Genomic DNA, 24,712 nt, shown 5'->3' on the forward strand with positions numbered 1-24,712 from the left:
CTGCATATAGCCCCGCGAGCGGAGCGGCCTGACCACGTGGGTCCGTCGCCGCCGGTACCAACCCCGACCCGTCCATATTAAATCCATTCTTCACTTTCCCCCGTCCTCCACGTATTCTCCACGACGGTGCCGACACAGATCCCCGGGCCCTCCATCTCCCTCGTCCACTCTACCATGTCCGTTTCATCTTCAACACAACCACTCTTTTCTGTGATGCTCCGCAACCGTGACGGCCAGCCTCGTCCGTGCACCCTACACATGTGGAGAGCATTATGCCAGGGGGGAAACAGAAAACATTGGTAATGTTCACTTGTTACCACATCCATTCTGATCGCCCACAAGCCCCTCTTTGTCTCACATTATCCTCGGTGCTTCTTTCTGTCAAACCGGCTCACCGTCATTCTTCCACCGGCTAACTGTCAACTCGGGCTTGTGTTAATTTGATTCCCGCCGAGTTCACGGGCGGGACAGATACGAGGGAGCCGACCTGCCATCTCACTCAGACACGGGACGCAGGGAGAGGGGGGTCCAGCGAGCGTCACCGCGATGAGGAGTTCACACCTCGCAACCCCACACAATAACTACAGGCCCATTATGGTTGACAGCTGACGGCAAAACAAACCGGCAACTGTTAGAAAGGGGTTGATGAGGCCTTCCAACCTGCCCATGCGTCGGAAACATCCGAGATCCACCTCAGCAAGCTAGAGCCCGAACAGAGTTAATCCTGTGTGGGGTTCCTGTGCTCCTCTTGCCTGTGGCCGGAATGATCACAATGTGACCACGTGGTAGGATGTCGATTTACCAAAAGACAAGGCCAGGGCCTCCTGGTGAGCATATTTTCTACTGTTGAGTGTGTGTGTTCCATCAACAGCATATTCAACCAAAACAAGGAGTAACGACTGCTTGCCTAGCTTCCCAGGGCTGCCCATTGAGGGGATGTCAATGTTGTATTTCTCTTTTTTACTTTTTAGGGGAAACCGGTGTCGGTGTTCAGGAGAAGCGAACGTTGGCCATTGATCTGGAAGGCTCTGTCAAGAAGAGAACGATCTAGTGGTTGTCAGCGAGAGAAATAACATCCGTTTGACATCTGAGTCCACTATTGGAGAGAGGCAGGGCAGAAAAGAGGGCCCCACAGATCAAACAGGCAGCTAGCAGTCTCTTATTAGGAGCAGAGCCAGCACAGGGAATCGGGTTCTGTCCACAGCCAGGCACACACACACACACACACACACACACACACACACACACACACACACACACACACAAACACACACTTTTTGTGAGCCTTGTGGTTCTATGCGTGGCCAGCCGCTCTCTGTGCAGTATTTGCCGCCTGGAGAAGATGTCAGAATAAGTCAAAACGGTTGTGCCGCTGCTTGACATGTTTAAGTCCAAACTAATGGGAGGAAATTGATTCCCAGGCTAGTGCTCGCACACACGCAGTCACGGATTTAGCAGGCAACGTTGACCGCAAGGTGTTAGGGAGAGGGCGAGAGGCCTTGTGTGGGGGGGTGGGGGGGTGTTTGTAGGTGTGTATATGTGTGTGTGTGTGTCTGTGTAGGGGGGTGTGTGTCAGACAGAAAGAGAACACTCATGCATGTGTGAAAATGTGAAACATGTGTGTGTGTGTTACTGTCCATCTTTGTTTCCTAGGTGTTTGACAAAAATAAAGAAGATGAACATGTGCAAAAAGGTAAAGTTTGTGTGTATGTCTGTGTGTATGTGTGTCTTGAAAACACTGTGAAACCACTATGACCAGTGGCCCCGTCTTTAAACCTGAAAACAGTTCCTTGTATTCTCTAAATGTCACCATTTCTACTTCCTGCTGCCCTTTAAAAGAACACCTTGTTGTATCCACTATTTAAGTTAATTCTCCCTATTATGATTCTCTCCGTTAGCCAAATGGAGTTTTTTCTTTCTTCCATCTTGAATAGAACATGCATATACCATGCATAGAACATGGTATATGCATACATAAACCATCTGTTTTGCGATTGGCTACTTCTCGTGCAAACATCTTCCTATTTTGAAGAGAAACACACACATATGCACAGAAACAAACCCACAGAAATACACACTCAAAGTTCCCATCCTCTCAGCCCACTGGAGACATTCAGTGAGTCATCTCAGCCTTGTTCCATGGAAGGACAGTCCCACTGAGACAGGCCCATGGAGCCAGGCCCCAAGAGACAGGCCTAGGGAGCCAGTCCTATGGAGCCAGCCCTAGGGAGCCAGGCCCAGTGGGACAGGCCCAGTGAGGCAGGCCCAGTGTGGCAGGCCCAGTGAGACAGGCCCAGACCTTTACAGGTCACATACCGGAGACTGATTTTCCTCTACCGTTTCAGTTTTTTACCGTGTCCCAAATTGTGACCGCTAAAGAGCCGGCTCATCCATCACTTTTAAAAGCCCTTCTGATGCTCGGCACGCAACACAATGTTCTCCTCTGCAAGAAGTAAACAGGCACACAACCGCAATGCACACACACACACACACACCCATACCCACACCCACAGACGGAAAGGCAGACAGAAAGCCCCACGCGCACACAAACGTTCTGCTGTCCATTGGAGACGGGCCACACCCCCTGGCTGGCTACTGAGTGGCACAGTGGCTCGGCCAAAAGCCTCAATTGAACTCCCACACAGAGACATTGAGAACCGTTCTCAGGGCCCCAGTCCAGGGCCCAACTCATATAACACCACCACCACTAAAACCAAAGCAAACTGAGCGAAAAGATACAACCGGGCTACATTTGCACTCTGTGTGCATTGCATCGTTAAAATTACAATTATTATACTTATTTTTGGATTTCAAATTCATGAACCAACAATGTGCTTTGACATTGAGCCAGCGCTATATCCTTAGACAGGGCTTATTTCAAAGCACGGGTTATATATGATCAGAAAGACAGTCGTTGCCCGGTACACGTCTTTGTGATCATATAATAGAGTGAGAAGGGTATGTAATTAAGGGTTATCACTCACCAGCAGGCGGGCAGCTGGAGCAGTTTGCCATACAGAGCTGTGCTGAAGGAAGGGATGATGGGCAGCAGAGGCAGGAAAGTCCCCGCCGCGTCCTGGCACGTCAGGCCTGCCTGGAACTCAAACACCTGGGGGGCGGGGCAGGGGAATAAAAAAGTGAAGAAGAGGTGAGTGGCAATAATCAGGATGGAGTGACAAGGGGGGAATAGGTGAAGAAAGGGTAGAGGGGGGAGAGAGAGAGAGAAAATAACGAAATAGAAGAAAACAATAGGACAGAGTGGAGCAGAGAGAGACAGAGGAGTGCGATAGGGATTAATCACTGCAAAAGCTCAGGGATCTGAACCGTTCTCGAATAAGCAGGAAAAAACAAGTCAGAATGTATCAAATGTGTGGCTTACTAAAAATGAAAAACACGCAAATGCAGGGAAGATGTAGGTTTGGGCTGTGGGCTGGATCTGCGGTGGCGGGCGCAAAAACATGCCATCAACCATGTTTTACTCTAAGTTCACCTGTCAGCGAGGCCGTCTCCTGCTCTGGGAGGCCAGGTCAGTAACGTAACCAGCCTCAGACACAGCCCTTCAAGGACAATCACACGCAGAGCCACAGATGTGCTGTTGTTCGCTGGTCTGTCCTTCCCTCTCTCTCATTACAACGAGAAGAGCAGATTCCAGTGGAACAAAACATCTCGTTAAGTGAAACCTAATACCGCGCACGGAATGATTCTAAACACTCACATTCCGTGACCGCTATCCAAAGACTGTATTCACTATTTTGTTTAGGTTTTGCTTGTTCATGGAGGATGGTTTCTGAGGCTCCCCAGCCCAACCGTGGTTTCCCAGACCACATTTGTCCTAATAATCGTCCAATTAGCATAGCTTCTGGTAGCCACCCTGCTAGGAGTATATACTCTGACCGCGGCATTACGATTTATACTATGAATGAGCTCCCATAAAGCACGAGGGAGAGAGAGAGAGAGAGAGAGAGAGAGAGAGAGAGAGAGAGAGAGAGAGAGAGAGAGATGAAGATGGAAAGGGGCCAGCTCTGACATCATCAACCCACTGTCGCTTCACATTCACGCTGTTGTAAAACCACATTGTGCTGGTCTGTCATTTGCTGCAAGTGAAGCCCCATATTAATCCATTAGGGGATTCAGGGATTTTAGTTAAACTAACAATTACCCAGTGGTAAGTTTCTAAATGGCTGTGGTATCTCACAAGCAATGTCATTGTAGATCATTATTCACTTTTAAATGTAAGAGTGCAGGCTAAAGTTCAACAATGATGTGTACTTCTGTTCACCAGAAGATTAAAAAGTGTACGGGAATAGTCCAGTAAGGGTTATAGGAAGGACACACACACACACACACACACACACACACACACATTATTTTGCACTCAACACAGTCCAGCCACATCACAACAGGCCCAAACATCCAAAAAACTGGTGTGAACCAATGGTTACCCATCACTTCCTCAAAACAGACAGCCTAACTGACACTGCCAGTGTCAATAAAAAACACATGGAGATAAGCCTCAGCTTATCCCCGTTTTAAATCACTTCCTAAACCGAATTATTTGCGAGCCCAACGACCTCCACCTTGCCGTGATCCTGCTCCCAGCAACACAGCGTGGAGCTGGAACCTTGGCGGATGCGGCTGCTCATTGGCCAGCCTGGGCCTTGGCCACTGACTGGCTGAGAGGTTAACCATGTGGTGACCCTCTGATAAGCACAGACAGTGTGCCTGGCAAACATCCTGTTTTAGAGGAACACATCCAGGCCATCCCAGGCCGGACAGGCCTGACCTGCATTGGAATAGAGATTTGTGTTGCCCGGCTTTTTAATGTCGATGCTCTGGGTTACGGCCAAAGCTCTGGCCGCATTCCGCCAGACCCTCACGCATCCACATGAACTATGAATCACCCTTTAAGGAATGGAAAACACAGAGAAATCTAACTAGCGCAACATGAGCCTTAATGATGTCATTAGTAAATAGATGTATCGCAGTCAACCAAGTCACCTATTCAGACAGAAATTATGTACTTGGTAAATAGATGATGTAGCATTTCGACCAACATTGATGATCTTCAGCAAAGCGCAACATCGTTTTTCTTTACAATCATGTCTAAGTGCTATGTACTTAAAGGGTTCCCATTGATGACATCTCATCATATGGTTGTTTACGTTTCAATGATGGGTATCATCATTGTTCTGAGGGAAACACAAAACCCAATAACCCTGTGATTCTGCAACCAGAGTGCTGAACCAAGCCAGAGCTAGGTCATCCGCTGCTGGTACGGGCAGCGCAGATCTTTATGGGCCAGGTGAATAGGGCGCATGAGGGTCATTAGAAGGGCCACTAGGGTCATTTTAAAGTGCAGTTGAAAGTGTTGCCAGGCAGGCTGACCTTTTCACCCCGGGTTAAAGCATGCCACCTCCATAATATCTGGTGGAAGTTCATAGTGTTAAGGTATTGCAAAGGTCAAATGATTTTCTGATAACAGAAGTTTGATTCTGCGAGAAATGTTGAAATGTTAACACAAATGTTAAATCAAACATAAGATTTGATCACTCAGAAGAAAAAACAATCACAAAGTTCATGATATATTATCCTCAATATACCATTCAAGCCTCTTATGATAGAGAGAAATAGATGGGGAATCATCCTCACAGTGTGGGATGTTTGCATCTAAATTACACCTCCGCTTTGCCTTCACACGTCTTGCAAAGCAGGCCAACAGCACTGCTTGGCCTGCATGGTATCTGGCGTGGTCGGAGTGCTCCTCTCACCTTGAGGTAGCAGTGTGCGTAGCAGTGGTGCAGCAGGTTGTCCGAGGGCTGGCTGAGAGCGCTGACCAGGCCCACCAGCTCGGGCCCGTACATGGGGACAGTGTGCTCCACGTTAACCCTCTCCACCTGGAAGCGCAGGGCTGGCAGCGGACGCACTGGCTGGAAGGCTGGCACGCTGGGGGGCGCAGGGGACGCCTGGGGGGGGGGCAGAGTGGAGAAAGACCAGGAAGTTAATAGTTTACTTCTAAAGTCTGCTTTTAAATGACTTGTATATGCGAGAAGATTTGCCTGTAAAAATCCAATTTATTAGCTTTATATTTTCAGAATTGGGTCAAAATCGAGAGGGTCAATAAAAAATCTTCAACACGGTTTTGTCTTCCTAAAGACCAATACTTAGCTGCCCCTGCTTGGACAGCGGCTGCTGTGTGAGTGTGATGGGATGTCAAGGCGCCACCAGTACCTTCTGTCCCATCAGGACCGGCATGAGCGTGTGCAGCAGGTTGAACTCTGCCACGGACACCGTGATGCAGACCTTCAGCAAAGTGAGACAGGTGAGTCTGGTGGGGATGAATTCTTCCAGGCTGGAGAGCTCCTCTGGTGTGGCTGGAGCTCGCCGCTCCTCCACCAGTTCTGTAGGAAGCAGAAGAAACGATGGTGTACAATGGTGGATAACCGCACCAGGGGCTGGTGTGATCGCTGTTTACTATTGAGACAATTTACAAGCAAGTGAGTGCGTGAGAGGGAGTGTGTGTGTGGTGTGTCTGTGTGTGTGTCTGTGTGTGTGTTGGCAAACTATTACAGTAAGAGCAGTGTTGTGCAGCAGGGGTGGTTCGGTAAACGCTAATCACACACACAGTATTTTATCAGGGGTGATAAAGATGTGGGAGAGAGGACGCAGATTGATGATATGTGGAAAGTACACCAATGAGAGATCGGTACGGATGCTATGAAATGATACGCAAAACTAACAACAGACATAATTTCTTTTGGAAAAGCGATGTAATTCGTGTGAGGCGGCTGGCTTCCGGCTTGAGCTCCTTCGTTTTGAACCACGTACAATCACAATCCTGACCCCCCTGGAGACGCAGCCATTAATCTGGACTCCATCAGCGAACAAGGGCGTTCTGTGAGGTCAACACTGACCACAGGGAGAGAACCGACCACAGCGCCGAAAACCACCTTCCCACGTCCAGGGCAGAGTGGGATCAGAACCAGGGCTTTTTGTTACTGAAGAGTCCTTGGCCACGGTTCCAGATACCGGACTTGTTCTCAGGTCAGCGCAAGGGTTCCGTTGGGTTTCCTGCTCTGGGGTGGGCTCAGAACCCGATCCCGGTGGCTTTCTGCGCTGCGGTCTGGCGCCGTAAGACAAGTCAGGTTATTCTGGCACGACGCAGTGCCGTCCAATCACATGCCAGAGCCCGGGTCTCCATCCGTAGTCAACAATCAAAACCCCCGTGAAAAGACGGAAAACAGACATCCACAATGTGTATGTATGTACACACATACACACACAAAACGCACACACACACAGAAACAATTATCGCAGCCGAAAAAATGCACCCTGTATTTTCCTGTTCCATTTAGCAGGCCCGACCTGTAAAAGACATGCCGGCCTTTATTATTATTGAGCAACATTTAAGGAGAGAAAAAATACATGAAAACTGCAGGTCATTTTCTTCTACGTTGTACAGGGCGGCTTTTTGAGAAGGAAAAATCTAATTTTGGCTCTCATTACATGGTATGTTTGGGGCTGAAAGTACTTTTCCTTAAGCAATTGGTGAGTGTGTGTGTGTGTGTGTGTGTGTGGGGGGGGGGTTGCGTAGGCATGTACAAGTAGAAAGATAGTCATTACTTTGAACCTGTGACCCCTGCTTCTCTCTGGCAGACAGACATACCGATACGAATATCAACCATCCCGTTCTTTTGCTATTATGAAGCGAACGGCTGGAGCAACGGTGACAAAGGTTGAGAACAAAATGGCAGGAAATAATCCAAATAATCAAACCCAAATCCAAGAAGTGTGAGCAGTACAAACCTATTTACCAAAAAGTATGACTTAGTTATAAGTATGGTTCTAATCAATAATTGTTGTTATTTTCATTAAAACATAACTGGTTGGTTGAAAAACCAAGCAGGTATGGAACACAAAGTTCCAGAGGTAGTGATTTAGTTTTGCTACTGCCAAAATTTCACAATGTATTTCATCAACAGTTTTTAGAGGAGAATATTTATAACCCGTAATAACAAAAGGATAACGAAAGGAACAGAACAAAAAAAATCTGTTCCCTCTTCATCACTATTTGTGCGCACCCTTGCAAAATATGTTCTTATCTCAATTTCTCAATCCCCCCGCCTGCAATGGCAGCTGAGTTGACCTTTCTTAAACTGTATCAAGGGAGAGAAAACTTATATAGAAACAGGAAGGAACACACTGACCTGACCGGCTCAAGTCGAACACCCTATAGTAATTACCCCATCATCTATTATCTATCACAGATGCTGAGACAACCGAAACCAAAGGATGTTATGCTTTCGCAAAAAAAAAAAAAAAAAAATTAAGACTTAGTGCTAGAGATATTACACGGCCGCACATTCCGCAGCACAGCTTTTACAACATCCCGGCTATGAGCTCATCGATGGCAGTGCAGGGGCCGCCCCACTAACAAAAGGTGTTTGGATTAACCCCCCTCACGGCGTCCAAAAGGGGTCAGCGCTTTCATGTTCTGCTCCGTGTCGAAACGCCGGGTTGCGCAAGGAAATATCAAAGGGATGAGCAGTCCGCTGTTTCCCGGCTCTTGGTGGAGCGACGTGAGCCAGAAAGACGGGCAGATTAAGCGATCGGGAACGTCGTGGACCCCGTGAACGTGAACTATTGTTTCCTTTATAGTTCTTTCAGGGTTCTGAGATGCTAAAGGAATTATTTCAGTGCAGACCTTTGTCGCCGGAGCGCTGTTTCTCTCCGTTTTTCGACTGGAGACAAGAGTTGTGACGATGTGCGCATATGCACCCAATTTGCGATATCCCACACAGATAAAATAATATGTGATGGCCTGACAGGCAGATATATATCAAACACATGCCATGCCAGGTTTAAGTCGAGATGAGAGAAAGGTTGGCAGCTAAACAAACATTTCATGAATGGTAAGTAAAGTGCTTCCACGGCACCGACTGATTTATCCTTTTAACCACTAACTTCTTTCTGTGATTTATTGATTGTTAGCATAGCTGAGGAACAGTGCAAGTAGGATCGTATAAGGTTGCACGAGTTGTTACAAATCAATAGATTCACCAGGACTTCTGGAACTCTCTGCAGAGGTAATGCTTAAGTAAACTTTATTTTTTTCATCTGGGGAGACAGGATTTTGTGATGACCCAAATCTTATTTATTAGTGCTGAAAAACGACAGAGTTAGCAGGGTTTAACAGCAACACGCAAGATACTAAAAATCTAACTGCTGCACTGCAGTATGAGTACAACAACACATCCATCATTTCTTCTTTCTTTCTACGCTCAATGGCCTGTCTAAAAGTAACCGATGTCCTCTGATGGACCGTGCGGTCGGACTAAACAAACTGCCGACCATGCGGAACCACAGAAACAACTCGCGTGTGTGTGTGTGTGTGTGTGTGTGCATGACTTCTGACCTGGCTCTGGCTTGCAGTAGGGCTCGTACTCGTGGTCCATGGCGCAGGCCACCATCTTGAGGATGCGGTGGACGGCGCTACTGTGTAGTCGGACCTCCAGGGGCCCGACCACCAGCCGCTTGGTGGAGCTCTCCTGCACGGCCGGCACCGGTTCCTCCTTGGCCACCGCCGGGGAGTCCTGCGAGCCCACGGTCCCTGGGGGAACACAAAGGCACATGTCCACGCAGATGTGCTGTTTAACGAACAGAGCACGTACATCGATCAACTGCACCGTACTGTAATTAATGATAAACAACCTTCCATATATATACAGTGGGGCAAAAAAGTATTTAGTCAGCCACCAATTGTGCAAGTTCTCCCACTTAAAAAGATGAGAGAGGCCTGTAATTTTCATCATAGGTATACCTCAGCTATGAGAGACAAAATGAAAAAAAAAATCTAGAAAATCACATTGTCTGATTTTTAAAGAATTTATTTGCAAATTATGGTGGAAAATAAGTATTTGGTCAATAACAAAAGGTCATCTCAATACTTTGTTACATGCCCTTTGTTGGCAATGACAGAGGTCAAATGTTTTCTTGTAAAAGTCTTTACAAGGTTTTCACACACTGCTGCTGGTATTTTGGCCCATTCCTCCATGCAGATCTCCTCTAGAGCAGTGATGTTTTTGGGCCTTCGCTGGGCAACACGGACTTTCAACTCCCTCCAAAAATCTTCTATGGGGTTGAGATCTGGAGACTGGCTAGGCCACTCCAGGACCTTGAAATGCTTCTTACAAAGCCACTCCTTCGTTGCACGGGCGGTGTGTTTGGGGTCATTGTCATGCTGAAAGACCCAGCCACGTTTCATATTCAGTGTCCTTGCTGATGGAAGGAGGTTTTCACTCAAAATCTCACGATACATGGCCCCATTCATTTTTTCCGTCACACGGATCAGACGTCCTGGTCCCTTGGCAGAAAAACAGCCCCAAAGCATGATGTTTCCACCCCCATGCTTCACTGTAGGTATGGTGTTCTTTGGATGCAACTCAGCATTCTTTCTCCTCCAAACACGACGAGTTGAGTTTTTACCAAAAAGTTCTATTTTGGTTTCATCTGACCATATGACATTCTCCCAATCCTGTTCTGGATCATCCAAATGCTCTCTAGCAAACTTCAAACGGGCCCGGACATGCACTGGCTTTAGCAGGGGGACACGTCTGGCACTGCAGGATTTGAGTCCCTGGCTGCGTAGTGTGTTAGTGATGGTAGCCTTTGTTACTTTGGTCCCAGCTCTCTGGAGGTCATTCACTAGGTCCCCCGTGTGGTTCTGGGATTTTTGTTCACCGTTCTTGTGATCATTTTGACCCCACAGGGTGAGATCTTGCATGGAGCCCCAGATCGAGGGAGATTATCAGTGGTCTTGTATGTATTCCATTTCCTAATAATTGCTCCCACAGTTGATTTCTTCACACCAAGCTGCTTACCTATTGCAGATTCAGACTTCCCAGCCTGGTGCAGGTCTACAATTGTGTTTCTGGTGTCCTTTGACAGTTCTTTGGTCTTGGCCATAGTGGAGTTTGGAGTGTGACTGTTTGAGGTTGTGGACAGGTGTCTTTTATACTGATAAGGAGTTCAAACAGGTGCCATTAATACAGGTAAACAGCCTCTTAAAGAAGAAGAAGTTACAGGTCTGTGACAGCCAGAAATTTTGCTGGTTTGTAGGTGACCAAATACTTATTTTCCACCATAATTTGCAAAATAAATTCTTAAAAAATCAGACAATGTGATTTTCTGGATGTTTTTTTTTCATTTTGTCTCTCATAGCTGAGGTTTACCTATGATGAAAATTACAGGCCTCTCTCGTCTTTTTAAGTGGGAGAACTTGCACAATTGGTGGCTGACTAAATACTTTTTTGCCCCACTGTATATATCAATACGTGTTGGAAGCAGTCGATGTTGAACGTTAATCTTGTATAATGTAAAGTGATTTTGTGTGCCTTGAAAAGGGCCTATAATAAAATGTATTATTATTCCATTAAAAGTTCTGTATTTAGACAGGGGTATCACTCCTTTTGAACTGAGGTGAATTGTGTAACAGAATCAAATGGAGTCCACAACTTCCAAACTAGATGGTTTTAAACTGTTGGGATGCTCTGGGAAATGGCACAGAAAGAGGAGAAAGAGGGAAAAAGAGGCGGCGAGACGAGGCAGCGTCAGAAAGCTCTGAGCAGCTCACACTGGCCTGCGGGCTCTCCGGTGATCACTATTCCAAATGTCGGCCTCTCTCCCACAGCTGCCCCTGCACTTGCAAGGGGCCTGTAGCACAGAGGTCACCGCTTCAATCCACCGCTCGCTCGCAATAAAATGAGAAAGAAATAATGAATAAACGACCGGGCGGATGAATGGCGGAAAGGGGGTTGTGTATGTGTGTGTGCACGCGTGTGTGTGTGTGTGTGTGTGGGGGGGGGGTTGAAAGGGTCAACAGTTGCTTTATTCACATTACATCAAATCCACATTCTCATAGTTCAGACAGCCCACTGCTGTTATGCTTGTGTGGGATTCTTTATACTTTTATTGTTTTATTTTAGAACTAGCGATTACGATTTCCCTCGCTATTGGTGGTTTTAGAGAAGGGCATCAGACGATGTCACTTCCCCTTCCCGCTACTTGTGCGATGTGGCTGCGAAGGATTAGGCTAATATCCACCATGTGGCTGCAGTTAAGAGAGCGGTCAGCGGCCTGGGAGGGGGCTGGAATGTGCTGCGACTTTAGAAGCGGTATCTGCCTGCTCCCCAAAGGCACAGGGGGCTCTGATCGGCAACGTTACTCCGATGTGACATCAGCGGCTCGGTTCATATTTTGGTTGACTCCAAAGTGCGCTTTTAGTTCGCGTCCATGCAGTGACGGAGACTAATTCGCTCCGGTCGACACCGGATCCCGTCCCCTTCTCGGGGAGAGAAGGAAGAGTGCAATTGGCCAAGGGTTTAGCCCCGGCGTCCCCTAGGAGGAACGCAGCGGAGCGACAGCTTACCGCCCTGTCACTAATCATTTTGACAGCTGACGATGACACTACCAATGTTTTCCCTCTTTGTTTTTAATTTAGATTCTTATCTTTAGCTGACAGCTCACAGGAAACAATAGCCTAGTCAGAGTGAGATGGAGACAGAGACAGAGAGACAGAGAGAGAGCCATAGGGTGTAAGAGAGTAACAGATAGAGGGTAAGAGAGACAGAGACAAAGAGACAGAGCAATAGAGTGTAAGAGAGTCAGATACAGAGAGAGAGAGAGAGACAGAGAGACAGAAAGACAGAGAGACAGAGAAACAGAAAGATAGAGTGTAAGAGAGACAGAGAGATTGAGGGAGCAGGTGAAAGAAGTAGAAGAACTCACTCTCCCAGAAATATTCCAGTAACTAGTTAGAACATTTCCTCTCGGAGGGTTTCTCTCCAGCTGCGTCTTGGTTTCTGCTCATTCATTTAACACTCCTGCATGCTACCTGTGCCAACATCTCATCCTAATAAAACATCAGAACAGTGTATCTTTGCTGGCATTTATCCATTATCAACATTTGCCAGTTAAGCCGATGATGGACACAAGCCTATTAAGTGTGATCTCCACTTACAACCACAAATGTAGCTTAAAGATCAGACCTGATATCCAGGTCAATCTTCAGAGCTGATCGGCAAAAGAATGCTCTTTAAGTTTATTTTGTTTTTCTATTATTGTGGCAACATTCCTTAATGACGAACAACAGCCACGTTACAAAACAGTCTGGCACCTTCCAAACAAACATTCCTAACAATACGGCCCTGGGAGCGAAGAGACATGCTCCCAGTGCCAAATGTAACATTCATAGTCATTCAGGTCGTTATGCAAGAGAGAGCGAGCGCCTGATCTCTTAATGTGAACCTCAGATCTTCCAATACTTTAAATAAACATTCTTAAGAGCTTTGGTGAAGGAATGAGGATTCTGCCTGTGTCAGGACTCCTGCCAGCCAGAGTGACACCCAATTAGCCAAGCGACGGCCTATTCACTTTCTAAAGCGCTTAGAGGTACAGAGAGAGAGAGAGAGAGAGAGAGAGAGAGAGAGAGAGAGAGAGAGAGAGAGAGAGAGAGAGAGAGAGAAAGAGAGAGAGAGAGAGAGAGAGACACACACACACACGCAGAGGGGAAACAGTGTATCAACAAGCGGTGCGGAGAAAGAAACGCAAATACGTGTCAGCACAGACTAAACACTCCTGACAGCTGCCCTCCAGGTAAGTTTGGGGTGAGTGTGGGGACAGGAAGGGTCAAGGACCAGGTGGCTGCATATCAAACAAGACACCCTCTCTCTCTGAGTCTCCAGGGGGCATGTTTGACAGAAGAGACGCAGCGGGGTGGGGAGAAAGAAAAGAAAGAAAGAGAGAGAGAGCGAGCGAGCGAGACTTAACGTGACAGGTAGAGCGAGGGGGGTAGAGAGAGAAAGGTGAGGGAAATGAGCAAACAAGCAGTGTGTAGGGGAATGAGTGAGACAATACCTTTGCCACCGCCGTTCTCCATTGTGTAGAGGTAATCCATGTAGAAAGCACCAAAGCGCTGCATGCCGGCTATCTCTGTGTAGGTCTCCTGTCAAACAAAAGCAGAGCCAGGTAAACACCACGGTAGGGGAGTAAACAGCCCAACAACCCCCTACCTGGTGATCTGTGGATGGGGTCAGGGAGTCAGGGGTGAAGGGAGATCAGAACCAAGATGGGATGAATAAAAGATGCGTGGTTCAGTAGAGTTTATTTTTTCTTTTTCTTTATTAAGCAAATATATTAACAAATATTAACGTATTAATCCTACGGGGGATTAATAAAGTTGTATCTTATATTAAAAGTCCTTCATTAATGATTCAAAAAAGCACTCACTCACACGGCACACAGCGTGAAATGCAGAGCACGCCCTGATTAGTAAAGATGGAGAAATAAACCTGACAATCAGGGCATCATGTTCTGTACACAGAGTTCGATTATTAATGTCTTCTTTGGCAGGTTCTTCTGGCAGCTGTTTTTGGACTGGATTAAAAATCTATTTTGCAACAAAATAAGTTTAGAATTGCAAAAAATGCTTAATTCTGAATGATTTAAATTGAAACCCATGACCAAGATCAGGCTAATTTCTGAATTTTGGTGATATTTTCAGGCCTCAAATCTAATATATCTTCTTCATCTGGGGACTATGCTTGTTAATACCTCAACTGTGATCATGCATTAGTCTGTAGGTGTAGAGCTATTGACCCAACCCTGCAGAGTACTCTAGAGGTTATCACCACTTTGCTCTCTAACGATACCTATAGTGCACATCAACCCACTGCAAAGCAACGACACACACACACACACACACACACACACACACACACACACACACACACACACACACACACACACACACACACACACACACACACACACACACACAGATCATTACAACCCTCACCTTCCAACTAGCTCCAATGGCAGCCTTATCAGAAAGGGAAGTTAATGAGTAATATTTATTAGGCCCTCACTAATGGTGCGGGCCTGCATTTGGATCAAAGCCATAAAAGGCCCGTCTCAACACCGCTAATGAATTGACACACACTTTGACTTCTTGAGCCTTTCAAGTGCGCCGACGAAGGGGTGAATGGATGAACGACTGGACGGACGGCGAGTGGATAGACAAACAGTCGACCCCACTGAGGGTCAGGAGCATGGCTGAGCAGCGTCAACAGGCCGGTCGGGGATGGCTGAGAGAGGGGAGCTGAGCCTTATCAGGGATAAGGGCTTTAATGCTACTAGACAGATAGAGCCAGCATTCCTCTACTGCGGCGTGCAGCGCTGCCAGTGGAAAGACAGACACCACCGGGACTGGAAGTTAGTAATCGGTATTTGGTAGTGATTTAAGGGGAATAGATGAAATTCTTCAGATAAGACGTGTTTTGCTGACTTTGGAAGGGATCCGCTGCAGTTTGGCGAGAGACTGTAATACCAACGAATCGCTTGCAACATCAGATGGAATCCAGTCATGGTATCGATGATGAGATGTCAGGACCTTAGGGCGCGAACCTTTCTGAAACGTTACAAGCCCAATACTTTGTACAGCTCGGCTGCCTCTCCTGTTTTTGGTGGCTACCATGGCTACTATATCTAAGATAAACCCAGTACAAAAATGATGTCACATGATGATTAAAATTGTAATTGCTGTGTTGCTGTATTGCCTGTGTTGCTGTGTGTGTGTGTGTGTGTGATACATGCGTGTTGCTCAATATTTCCACCGCCATTAAAAGAGGATTTAAATGAGGTATCACTGTCCATGCTGTGACGATGACCTTGTGGTTGGTGGCGTCCAGGATGAACTCGGCCCGCACGCCGTTGTTCTCTGGGCTGCGGTAGTCGAACAGGGAGTTGGTCAGGTACGTCATCCCCTTAGCGCTCAGAGTCTCGCCGCACATGAAGAACACAGCGTCCTGGCGAGAGAGAGAGAGAGGGGAAAATAACGGAGGAAGTAGGCCCGAGTGGACAAATATACAACCTTGTCGATGATTAATGTAGATTAATGTTATGACCAATTATGCCAGGGGATTTGAGTCATGTTACATATAACACTTTGACACACTTATTTAGTTAATAAGTGCGCCACGGGAAGCTTCCAAGTTTCTTGTCCGAACCGCGACCACCGGTCATAAAATGCAAACATAATCAATTTTCGATTAACTTTATGATATAATATTACGCTGCGAAAACACGGCAGGTTGAATGGATGGCTGTGCATGGGCGGTAAGAAAGGGGACTGTGTCGCCACAGGCTTCCAGAAATTGTGCGAATAACATGTGGGTATTAATAGTAGGTAGTTGGAACACACAATTCCATAAAGAAACCTCAATCGCACCTCTGTGTCTACCTCCGAAATGGACATGTGCGTCTTGTGTGTGTGTGTGTGTGTGTGTGTGTGTGTGTGTGTGTGTGTGTGTGTGTGTGTGTGTGTGTGTGTGTGTGTGTGTGTGTGTGTGTGTGTGTGTGTGTGTGTGTGTGTGTGTGATCTCCTTCTGTTTTGTTTTATAAAGGAAACTCATCCTCCTGGGGTTCTTGACTTCTCCTGGTGGTGTACACAGTATGCTTTTACCTCCTCCCGTCGGTTCAGGTTATCCTCAAAGTCCCGCACTCCCATGATGCCTTTCAGGCAGACGGCCCGGCAGCCCACGATGCCAATCTGACAGTCGAAGAACGCCTCACCCATCATCAGCACCTGGGAACACCGAGGAGGGGAATGTGAGAACGAGTCAGTATGAAAGAGGGACAGACTGAGGGGAGGAAGAGCCAAACTGAAACCAGTGAATTAGGTTGTTAAATCGAGAGACATGTATCTGGAGGAAGGAGTTGTAAAAGAACCGCTCAGTGTGTGTTACTCCGTGTCGAAGGAAACGCGTCTGATTTATTGAAATGGAAAATACTTCACAAGACTGGGGAGGTAATGAGCTGGGCTGCGCAATATGCACACAGTCAATATTATACCAATAAAAACACTACAGGGCAAAAGTTCATAGTAATGCAACCCAAACTCGCTTTTTAACTTTTTAAGAGTGTAATGCCTTCTACTGGGTTATGGACTCATTATATTATTGGCATATCACAAACAGAGCTCAGCAATAGGTGATTTAAGGGGCTGCTTGTGTTGGTTTGTGGTGTTGGCGGCTCTTGGTTATAGGCTCATTACACTGTGTAAAGAAAATAAAGGGGCAACCGGTTACCCATTTGTGTGTGTGTGTGTGTGTGTGTGTGTGTGTGTGTGTGTCTGTGTGTTTGTGTGTGTGTTCATGTTTTACCCACTATGTTGTCCCCTCTCCCCAGAAGACAACCAAGCAGAGAGCAACCCAATAAAACACAAGGTTTCACCACACTGTAATTGTAACCCCAACCCCCCCCTGTCTTTTACAAGCGAGACCCCCCCCCAACGCCGCCTTCCCCCTTCAGCTTCTCTCACGTTGCTGTCTCGCTTCCAGCGAGAGCATAAATTACTGAAATTGGAATTGGAAATCTCTCTGAATTCGTACATCTGGCAGAAAGCTCAGAGAAGAAAAGCCCTTTACTACCCAGGTAATCAGAGAATAAGGTACGTATATATATAAATATAAAAAAGTCCATCTTGTGCAGTGTTGGCGGGCGGTGCTCACCGAGGGCCAGGGATTAGACATGTGAGGGGTGTCTTTAGGAACACTCCTGAGATGGGAATTATGAGGAAGACAAGGTCTGCGGTGGTGTGTCTCCGAGGGGCATCTGAGTAAATTGTCTTTAATAACTAGAGGATCAGAAAGTATGATACTTGAACTGACAGATATGAGAGATGAATCCAGTGTTCTCTGTTTCCTTTGGGTTTTTTTTAAGTATTCACTTAGGATTTGGCCGCTCCGAGTAGGTACAGATACAGTGAGCACAGAGCACTAGGAACGATCCATGGGGGCTGAAAAGGATAGAGGATCACCTCAATGGTGATTCCCTCCGGCTCCAGACACAGGACCTCTCTGGACTTGACCTTCTGTGGACTGTAGTAGCTGCTCTCCGAAAGGGACTCGGTCAGCTAAGGCAACAGAGGAGGAACACACACACACACACACACACACACACACACAGACACACACACACACACACACGTTTAAGGTACAGCAACAAAAACAACTGTGAATAAAAGAAACACAACACGTCAACGATATGTTTGCCTGGGTGATTCGAGAGAGTTCAAGAATCCCCCTGACATTAAACAGGGGAGACGGAGCGCTTCAGGAATCCAGTGTTTCGGAGGAGAACTCGGCGGTCTCAAACACAGGAAGCAGGTGCAGGGGCTGGAAGCAGCTGTGCCTTATTACAGCGACCCACACTCTCTCCCCTCACCCTAGCGCCCTGGCTGCCTTCTTCCTCCCTCCAGTCGGAGGGTTTATTCACGCACAGGGAGCAAGGCCCGACCCAGAGCCCACTCAGGCGACCCGCTTAGCAGGCAAAACAACAACACAGAACAAATGGGGAAGGCAGATCATTAGCCTAGGAGCAGCTTCTCCCTTCAGATACAGTGGATGCAGACTTATGGTTTATCCAGAAACAACATGGCCGCCTTAGTGTGGGTGAACAGAAGGTAAGGGCGGGGGGGGGGAAATCAACACAGTAACACAGATAAATCACTAAATTAAGCTACTGTGCCAGATAAGCCAACACTGGATTTGTAGAATAAAATAATGCATTATTATAAACTTTAAATGAAGGTCGGGTGCTTTAAATGAGACATAGGAAGAGCAAAGAAATATTTAAAAGCTGAAGAGGAAATCAGAATAGGATTTCTTTGATACTAATCCAATTTCCACTGCCAAAAATAACGTTCAAGAGTTGAGAGGAAATAGTGTTTCTGAAATTGGGGAAAAAGTAAACTCAAACTCCTGTCATGGATACCTCTTGCAGGTGTGTAACAACTGACAGGAAGGAGAGAAGGCCGTTGACCTCAAACTGCACGTGATGTGTGTAGCGTGTCGTTAAAATTACACGTCTAACTTTTCCGATCAAACGGATCGGGGATGTAATGCATCAGGATCCGAAGAAATGACCTCCCTGATTCCACAGGCACGTCAACCTCAGGTCCCTGCATTGGCTCTTCAAAGAGCAGAACGTTTCCCTCAAACTAAACGCTTCCGCGCATGAGAGCGGGGAAAGCGTTTAAAACTCAGCTGTCTGCAATTACTCCAGACAAGAGGCAATTAATTGATTAAAAGAACTCAAACACTACAGGAACAATTTAAACATTATTAGGAGCGCACTGAAAACACATGCACACACGCACACACTAATACATACATACACAGGGCAGGAGGCACACACACATATGTGGGCACACACACACACACACACACACACACACACACACACTGGGCGCACAGCACACATTAGGTTAGAAATACGATCTGACCAGCCTAAACCTGAGGGGAAATGCAGTTGAATTTCAACTATTCTGAGTGAGCGCAGGGGATTACCGTTGGGATGGCTTTCTAAATAGTAATCATACCATGTATAATGTCTGAGACATTAACGTGACCCGAGACACCCGTTAGCGGCTGCCCGTACCCTCCCCGCCCAGAACCGCACATGGAGGGGAAAGACGTACACAAACCTTCCTGGGGCCGGGCCACGGACTTTACATTGTAACCGCAAGAAAGCATTGGAGGGACGGAATTGGCCAGTGAAGGGAAGATGAAAAATCGGAGGCATTAGAAAGTCCTAATTGCTAACACAACTGTATTTTAAGGCCAGATTCAGGAAATTGAACTTCTTGAATCAGTGCCATTGGCTAATCCTCCTTCTGGAGTTATTTCCTACGTTCTACGCATGATGTTGGTTTGTAGATTGCCCTGCCAATTTGTGATGCATACAGTTTCCAATTTTTCTTTTGATTTTAGGTAAATGTAAAAAAAAAATAAATAAAAAGGCCTAAAAAAACATACATCGTATGTTTACAATGTATCTTGTTATCGACAGCTTCGCCCAGGCATCTGTCTACACCATGGTTCATACTGAAAATAGTAGCCAATGAAAAACATATCGTCAACTACTAGCAAAAGAAAGCAGCACAGCTGAGTGAAAACATGTGCACAACGTAACGACGGGCCGACTCACCTTAAAGGTAACGGACGCCTTGGTGCAGTAGAATCCTATGGACACGACGGGGTCTCGAGGCTGCGTGTGCTGCTGGGGGCCACTCGGGCTGGACCCTGGCTCTCTCTGGTGGTAGGTGCCGTCCTCGCCCTCCTCGCCCTCCTCATCCTCCTCGCCCACGATGGCCGGCACGAAGGACCACGCCCAGGAGACCCATCCCTCGTCCATGTGGTCGTCAGGCCCTCCAGGCTGCATGTAGAGCTCTGAGCTGGAGAACGGCCGGGCCATCCCCTGGTTGTCCTCTTCCACGTCCATACCTTGAAGCAGATTAATACGTGGCTCAAGAAAAGGAGTAACCTTGAAAAATGTGGACAATTTGAATAACATTACCTTGTTAAAGTGCAGTGTCCTACAATACATCATAGGAACATAACTAGGGAGGGTTATTGATTGCATGGATTCAAAACAATTTATCTTTGCCGTGTCGTGAGCAAGATGCAAACCATCAATGTATTCAAGCTCTTTGTAGAGTAGCTCTGAAGTTTTCAGAGAACAAATTGTCCACAGAGAATGTCTTTTGATAGTGTATGTCATATATGTTTTTATTTCTAATTTTGCTTATTACAGTGCAGAAAATGAATTCGCCCCATGTCTGGAGTTAAACTTTCAAAAGAGAGTTGTGGCAGCTGTCAACTGAACACACAAAACATTGTTCTCAACAGCGCTTTCACAATAGCTGCTGCCAACATGCAGGTCTGAGAGCGGCATGTGGGTGTGTGTGTGAGAGAGGGAGTGTGTCAGTATCCACGTATTCATAGGCGAGAGAACAAGAGAGAAAAAGACCATTCCAGTGTAGGTCAGAGGTCACCGTCTGTCAAATCGCATCTTGACAGGAGGGACCTTGGCCTGCAGTCAGAGCGGCCCCCGCTGGGCCCCGACGGCACCGGGGAGCCCAGGACCACAGGTCGCTGCAGTGACCAGAACCAGAAGGAGGATGGCCGGTTAGACCGAGGAGCAGAGAGTTGAACTCAAGCCAGGCTGGTGAAGCTCAGTCAGGGACAAAGGGCGGAGTCCTGGAACAGACACATGATGGGAGACAGACGAGGGTGTGGAGACTGAAGCACGACTAGCTGGCTGCAGTATTTGTTGGACCGAGCAAACTGATGAGTGATAGAAATGGCTGCTTTTGTACATTTTTATATTTAATCACAGATCGTGGATCTAGATTTGCGTGACACTAGCAAAGCAGGGAGGATAAACACTACGTACACACCGATATGGATTGATGGGACTTCTTTGGACCAGGTTGAGCAGTTTTAAATACCTGGAAGTCCAGATCACAGAGGATCTGACACGGAAAAGACACATAGACACTGGTGCGGTGAGAAGGACAAGGCATCGCCTTAATCACCTCAGACAGCTGTAGAAATCCTTGCAGAGGACCCTTCAGTCCTTCTACTCTGGGGCTGCAGAACACATCCTGACAGGATGCATCACTGCCTGGTTTGGCAACAGCTCTGCTCAGGATAGGAGGGCTGTGCAGAGGGTGTTGCGATCGGATGAACACATTGTTGGAACTACACTTCTCTCGCTGCAGGACTTACACACCAGGAGGTGCAGAACCAGAGCCTATAGGATCATGAAGGATTCACACCAGCCCAACAACAGACTGTTTCAGCTGCTGCGGTCAAGCAAGCGCCTCTGCACTCACACAGCTACAACAGAGCGACTAAGATGGAGTTTCTTTCCCAAGGCTATCAGGGCTGTGACCACTGATCTTAACAGGACCCCTAACAAGTTCCACAGACGTCCCCTCCAATGCACATGCACACACACACAGAAACACACCGTCATTTTTACAGATCCCTTATTTACATCCATCACTACAATTATTGTCTTCTTTTCACTGTAAATATTGTTGCTTCTATTTATAGTAAAATTGTTAGAATCCTGTTAGCATTGCCGCTTTCATCTCACTGTACATTTAAGTATGTGAATGTGACAAATAAAGTTCTTGAATCGTGAAACTTCAATCAAAAGGGAAGGGTTTTAACTTAAGTAGCCTCAAGAGTGCTATCATGTGTCAAAACAAAATGAGGACCGTGGATGACAAAATTGGGACAGGCCTTTTGGGACAATGGGGTTGTGTGTAGCATGTAACAGAGCATGTGGTTGAAGAGGAAGAATGCGTGCTTGATTCAGAACCAAGAAGTTGGACAGTTGAGTAAGTCATATGGCTGTCTTGGGATGGATAACGGATAATACTGTAGAAAGTAGTTTCTTGAAGTCACGCGAAGAAGCACACACCCACGGCAGGTAGGGCTTGAGGGAGGGCATTCAATCATCCCGACTTTGACCTCAGGCCCATCGTGTCCGTGTCCGTGTGCACATGCAGACAAGGACGGCTGACGTCGGCGGGGAAGAATGTGTAATCCCATTCCACTCGGCCCCACGTCCTCCGCGAGAAAACAATACGGTCTGTGAGGTCACAGCGGAGGATCCCAGGGGGTTAGGCGGTGAAAATTATGACATATTCTTAATTAAATCTTTCACTTTGCGAATTGGCAGTCGGAAATCCCATGTTATGGGCTTTTTTTCTTTCTTTTTCACTAACTCCGAGCCCAACTCAATAGCTAATTTTTCCTTATTTTTCAGCTGGGTGGTGTCTATCCAGCGAAAGGCTTTGAGGTGTCCGATTTGAGGCACTAAGCCCTTTCCCTTCACGTCTACATCCGTCTGACCAAAGTACCCGGGCAATCAAAATAGGAGCGAAATTACAAATCAAGTGATCACAACTTGCCGACTTAAGGGGACTTTGAAGTGTTAATCCTGAGTGCAAAATACCAGACGCCTGATCCGAGAAAGGCTCCAAGAAGCCTACATGGTTAGGTGGTTGAGATACAAACACCATGTGCGTTTAATCAAGGTACCCTGCAAAAAGGCAAGGTGAATGACATCCAATATACTCAGGTAGAGATAGGAATACAGGAATAGCTTGACAGCTGTACCGTCATGTAACTCCCCCCAGAATCCTACTTTCTCCAGGCAGTTAGATCTCGGTCTGTCCGTCCGTGAGTGAGTGAGTGATTAAGTGAGTTAGTTTGTGTGTGTGTGCACGTGTGAATAAAATGAGATGAGAAATATAGGTGGCGAAAGAGGGGGAAAAACGTAAAAAAGCGAAGCAAAGAAGCACACGCAGCAAGGAGTGAGAGAACAGGCAGTGCCCTCCCAGGCCAGTAGATGTCCCTCCATGTTTAAAGAGAAGGAGGTGGACTGGTCACCTGACCCCTGAGCTAAAGGCCACCACGTGTGCGCAGACAATGATCTATGCTAATTCTAAATCTGTCGAGCCAATAAAAACACACATAACAAAATAGGATGCATGTTTTGGAGCTTGCAATTCTTCCATTCGCATAAAGACTACGTACAAAGCGTGTAGATATGCACACGCATACACGGCAACTGACACGCCTCCTATTCTTACATCCCCTGCAGTAACATGTTTTCCCTTCACTTCTTTCTCATGGGCTACATGCCAGAAAAACAGACATACTGAAGCAAGGGGGAAAAACATGTGTACCAGGATATAATCTAACTGAGCTAGACACTGCCAGGCTGACATTAAGATCATTCTTGCTTTCGAAATCTCTCTTTCTGGGCAGGAATGTGAGATACTCCCTTTTTTGCATAATTTCATATTTAAAAATGTTTCCTCTATGCCAGACATGGGAACCCTGTGGCCTTTACACACTTGTGTAAAAATAGAAAATAGGAGTATGAATTAAAAAAATATATAAAATATTTATAATATTAAACTGGCCACACAAGGGTGTGTGTGTGTGAGTGCGTGCGTGTGTGTGTGTGTGTGGTGTATGCGTGTGCGTATGTAGCCGGGCACATGCCCATGCACATAAACACACACACTTAACCTCATCATCAATTGCATGCTCAATCTCTTACACAAGGCACAGACACACACACTTTTTTCACCACAGGCCTTTTGAAGCTAATTCTTCTCATGCTCTGAGGACGTGCACTGCTCTCTGCCGTGACCAGCTGGTCAACTCAAGCGTGTTAGCCATCCATGTTTCCAACCGCTGAACCTTCTGCAGCGTTTCAGAGTCAAGCTGTTGAGTTTTAGACACGAGAGAAGCCGCTCCTCTCTAATCCTGCCTGATGGGTTGGTGAGACACACACCGCTCACCTATTAGTGGGCTATTCATTAATGAAAACATTGGCCGCTACCTATAAGCAATGCGAGCACGGTGATTCACGGGCACATAAACACATTACAAGACTTTTTCCACATGGTTAATTCAACCAAAAGAAAAATACTGTCAAATCGGGGAACATTTATATTCTCTTTGAAGACTCTCTAGGAAGAACCCTGTTCAATTAAAAGTCACGGTCTATTAATGCAGATCCAGACTGAATCATTACTCTGGACACACACACACACACACACACAGAGACACACACACACACACAGTGAGACTTCATTCTGTCCTAGTAGAGTCAGTTACTAAAAGCGGCTAGCAAAGACCGAATGATAGACACGGGGAAACATGGCATGCACACACGCATGTGCATTCATGGGCACACAGAACACATACACACACCGCTCCGACCAATAGCAGGCTAGCGAGGGGGGAAATCAAATAAGATGTGATGAAGTGCTGTGTTAAGTCAC

The 24,712-nt window shown here is 46.7% G+C and overlaps 1 protein-coding gene across 3 annotated transcripts in view; it reads right to left on the reverse strand.

The window, feature by feature from the left end:
- Nucleotides 1–24,712, reverse strand: part of vps13b (vacuolar protein sorting 13 homolog B) — a 328,377-nt gene that overhangs the window by 274,184 nt on the left and 29,481 nt on the right. For all 3 annotated transcript variants that reach the window (XM_079746793.1, XM_079746792.1, XM_079746794.1), the window contains exons 8-16: nucleotides 20,044–20,339; nucleotides 17,873–17,968; nucleotides 16,517–16,639; nucleotides 15,723–15,860; nucleotides 13,912–13,999; nucleotides 9,413–9,607; nucleotides 6,229–6,398; nucleotides 5,769–5,963; nucleotides 2,985–3,109 (exon numbers count right to left, since the gene is read on the reverse strand). In XM_079746793.1, the coding sequence (XP_079602919.1) occupies nucleotides 2,985–3,109; nucleotides 5,769–5,963; nucleotides 6,229–6,398; nucleotides 9,413–9,607; nucleotides 13,912–13,999; nucleotides 15,723–15,860; nucleotides 16,517–16,639; nucleotides 17,873–17,968; nucleotides 20,044–20,339 (1,426 nt within the window). The remainder of the gene's footprint in view (nucleotides 1–2,984; nucleotides 3,110–5,768; nucleotides 5,964–6,228; nucleotides 6,399–9,412; nucleotides 9,608–13,911; nucleotides 14,000–15,722; nucleotides 15,861–16,516; nucleotides 16,640–17,872; nucleotides 17,969–20,043; nucleotides 20,340–24,712) is intronic.

This window comes from Pollachius pollachius (genome assembly GCF_949987615.1).
Source record: "Pollachius pollachius genome assembly, chromosome: 1".
NCBI classification, from domain to species: Eukaryota; Metazoa; Chordata; class Actinopteri; order Gadiformes; family Gadidae; genus Pollachius; species Pollachius pollachius.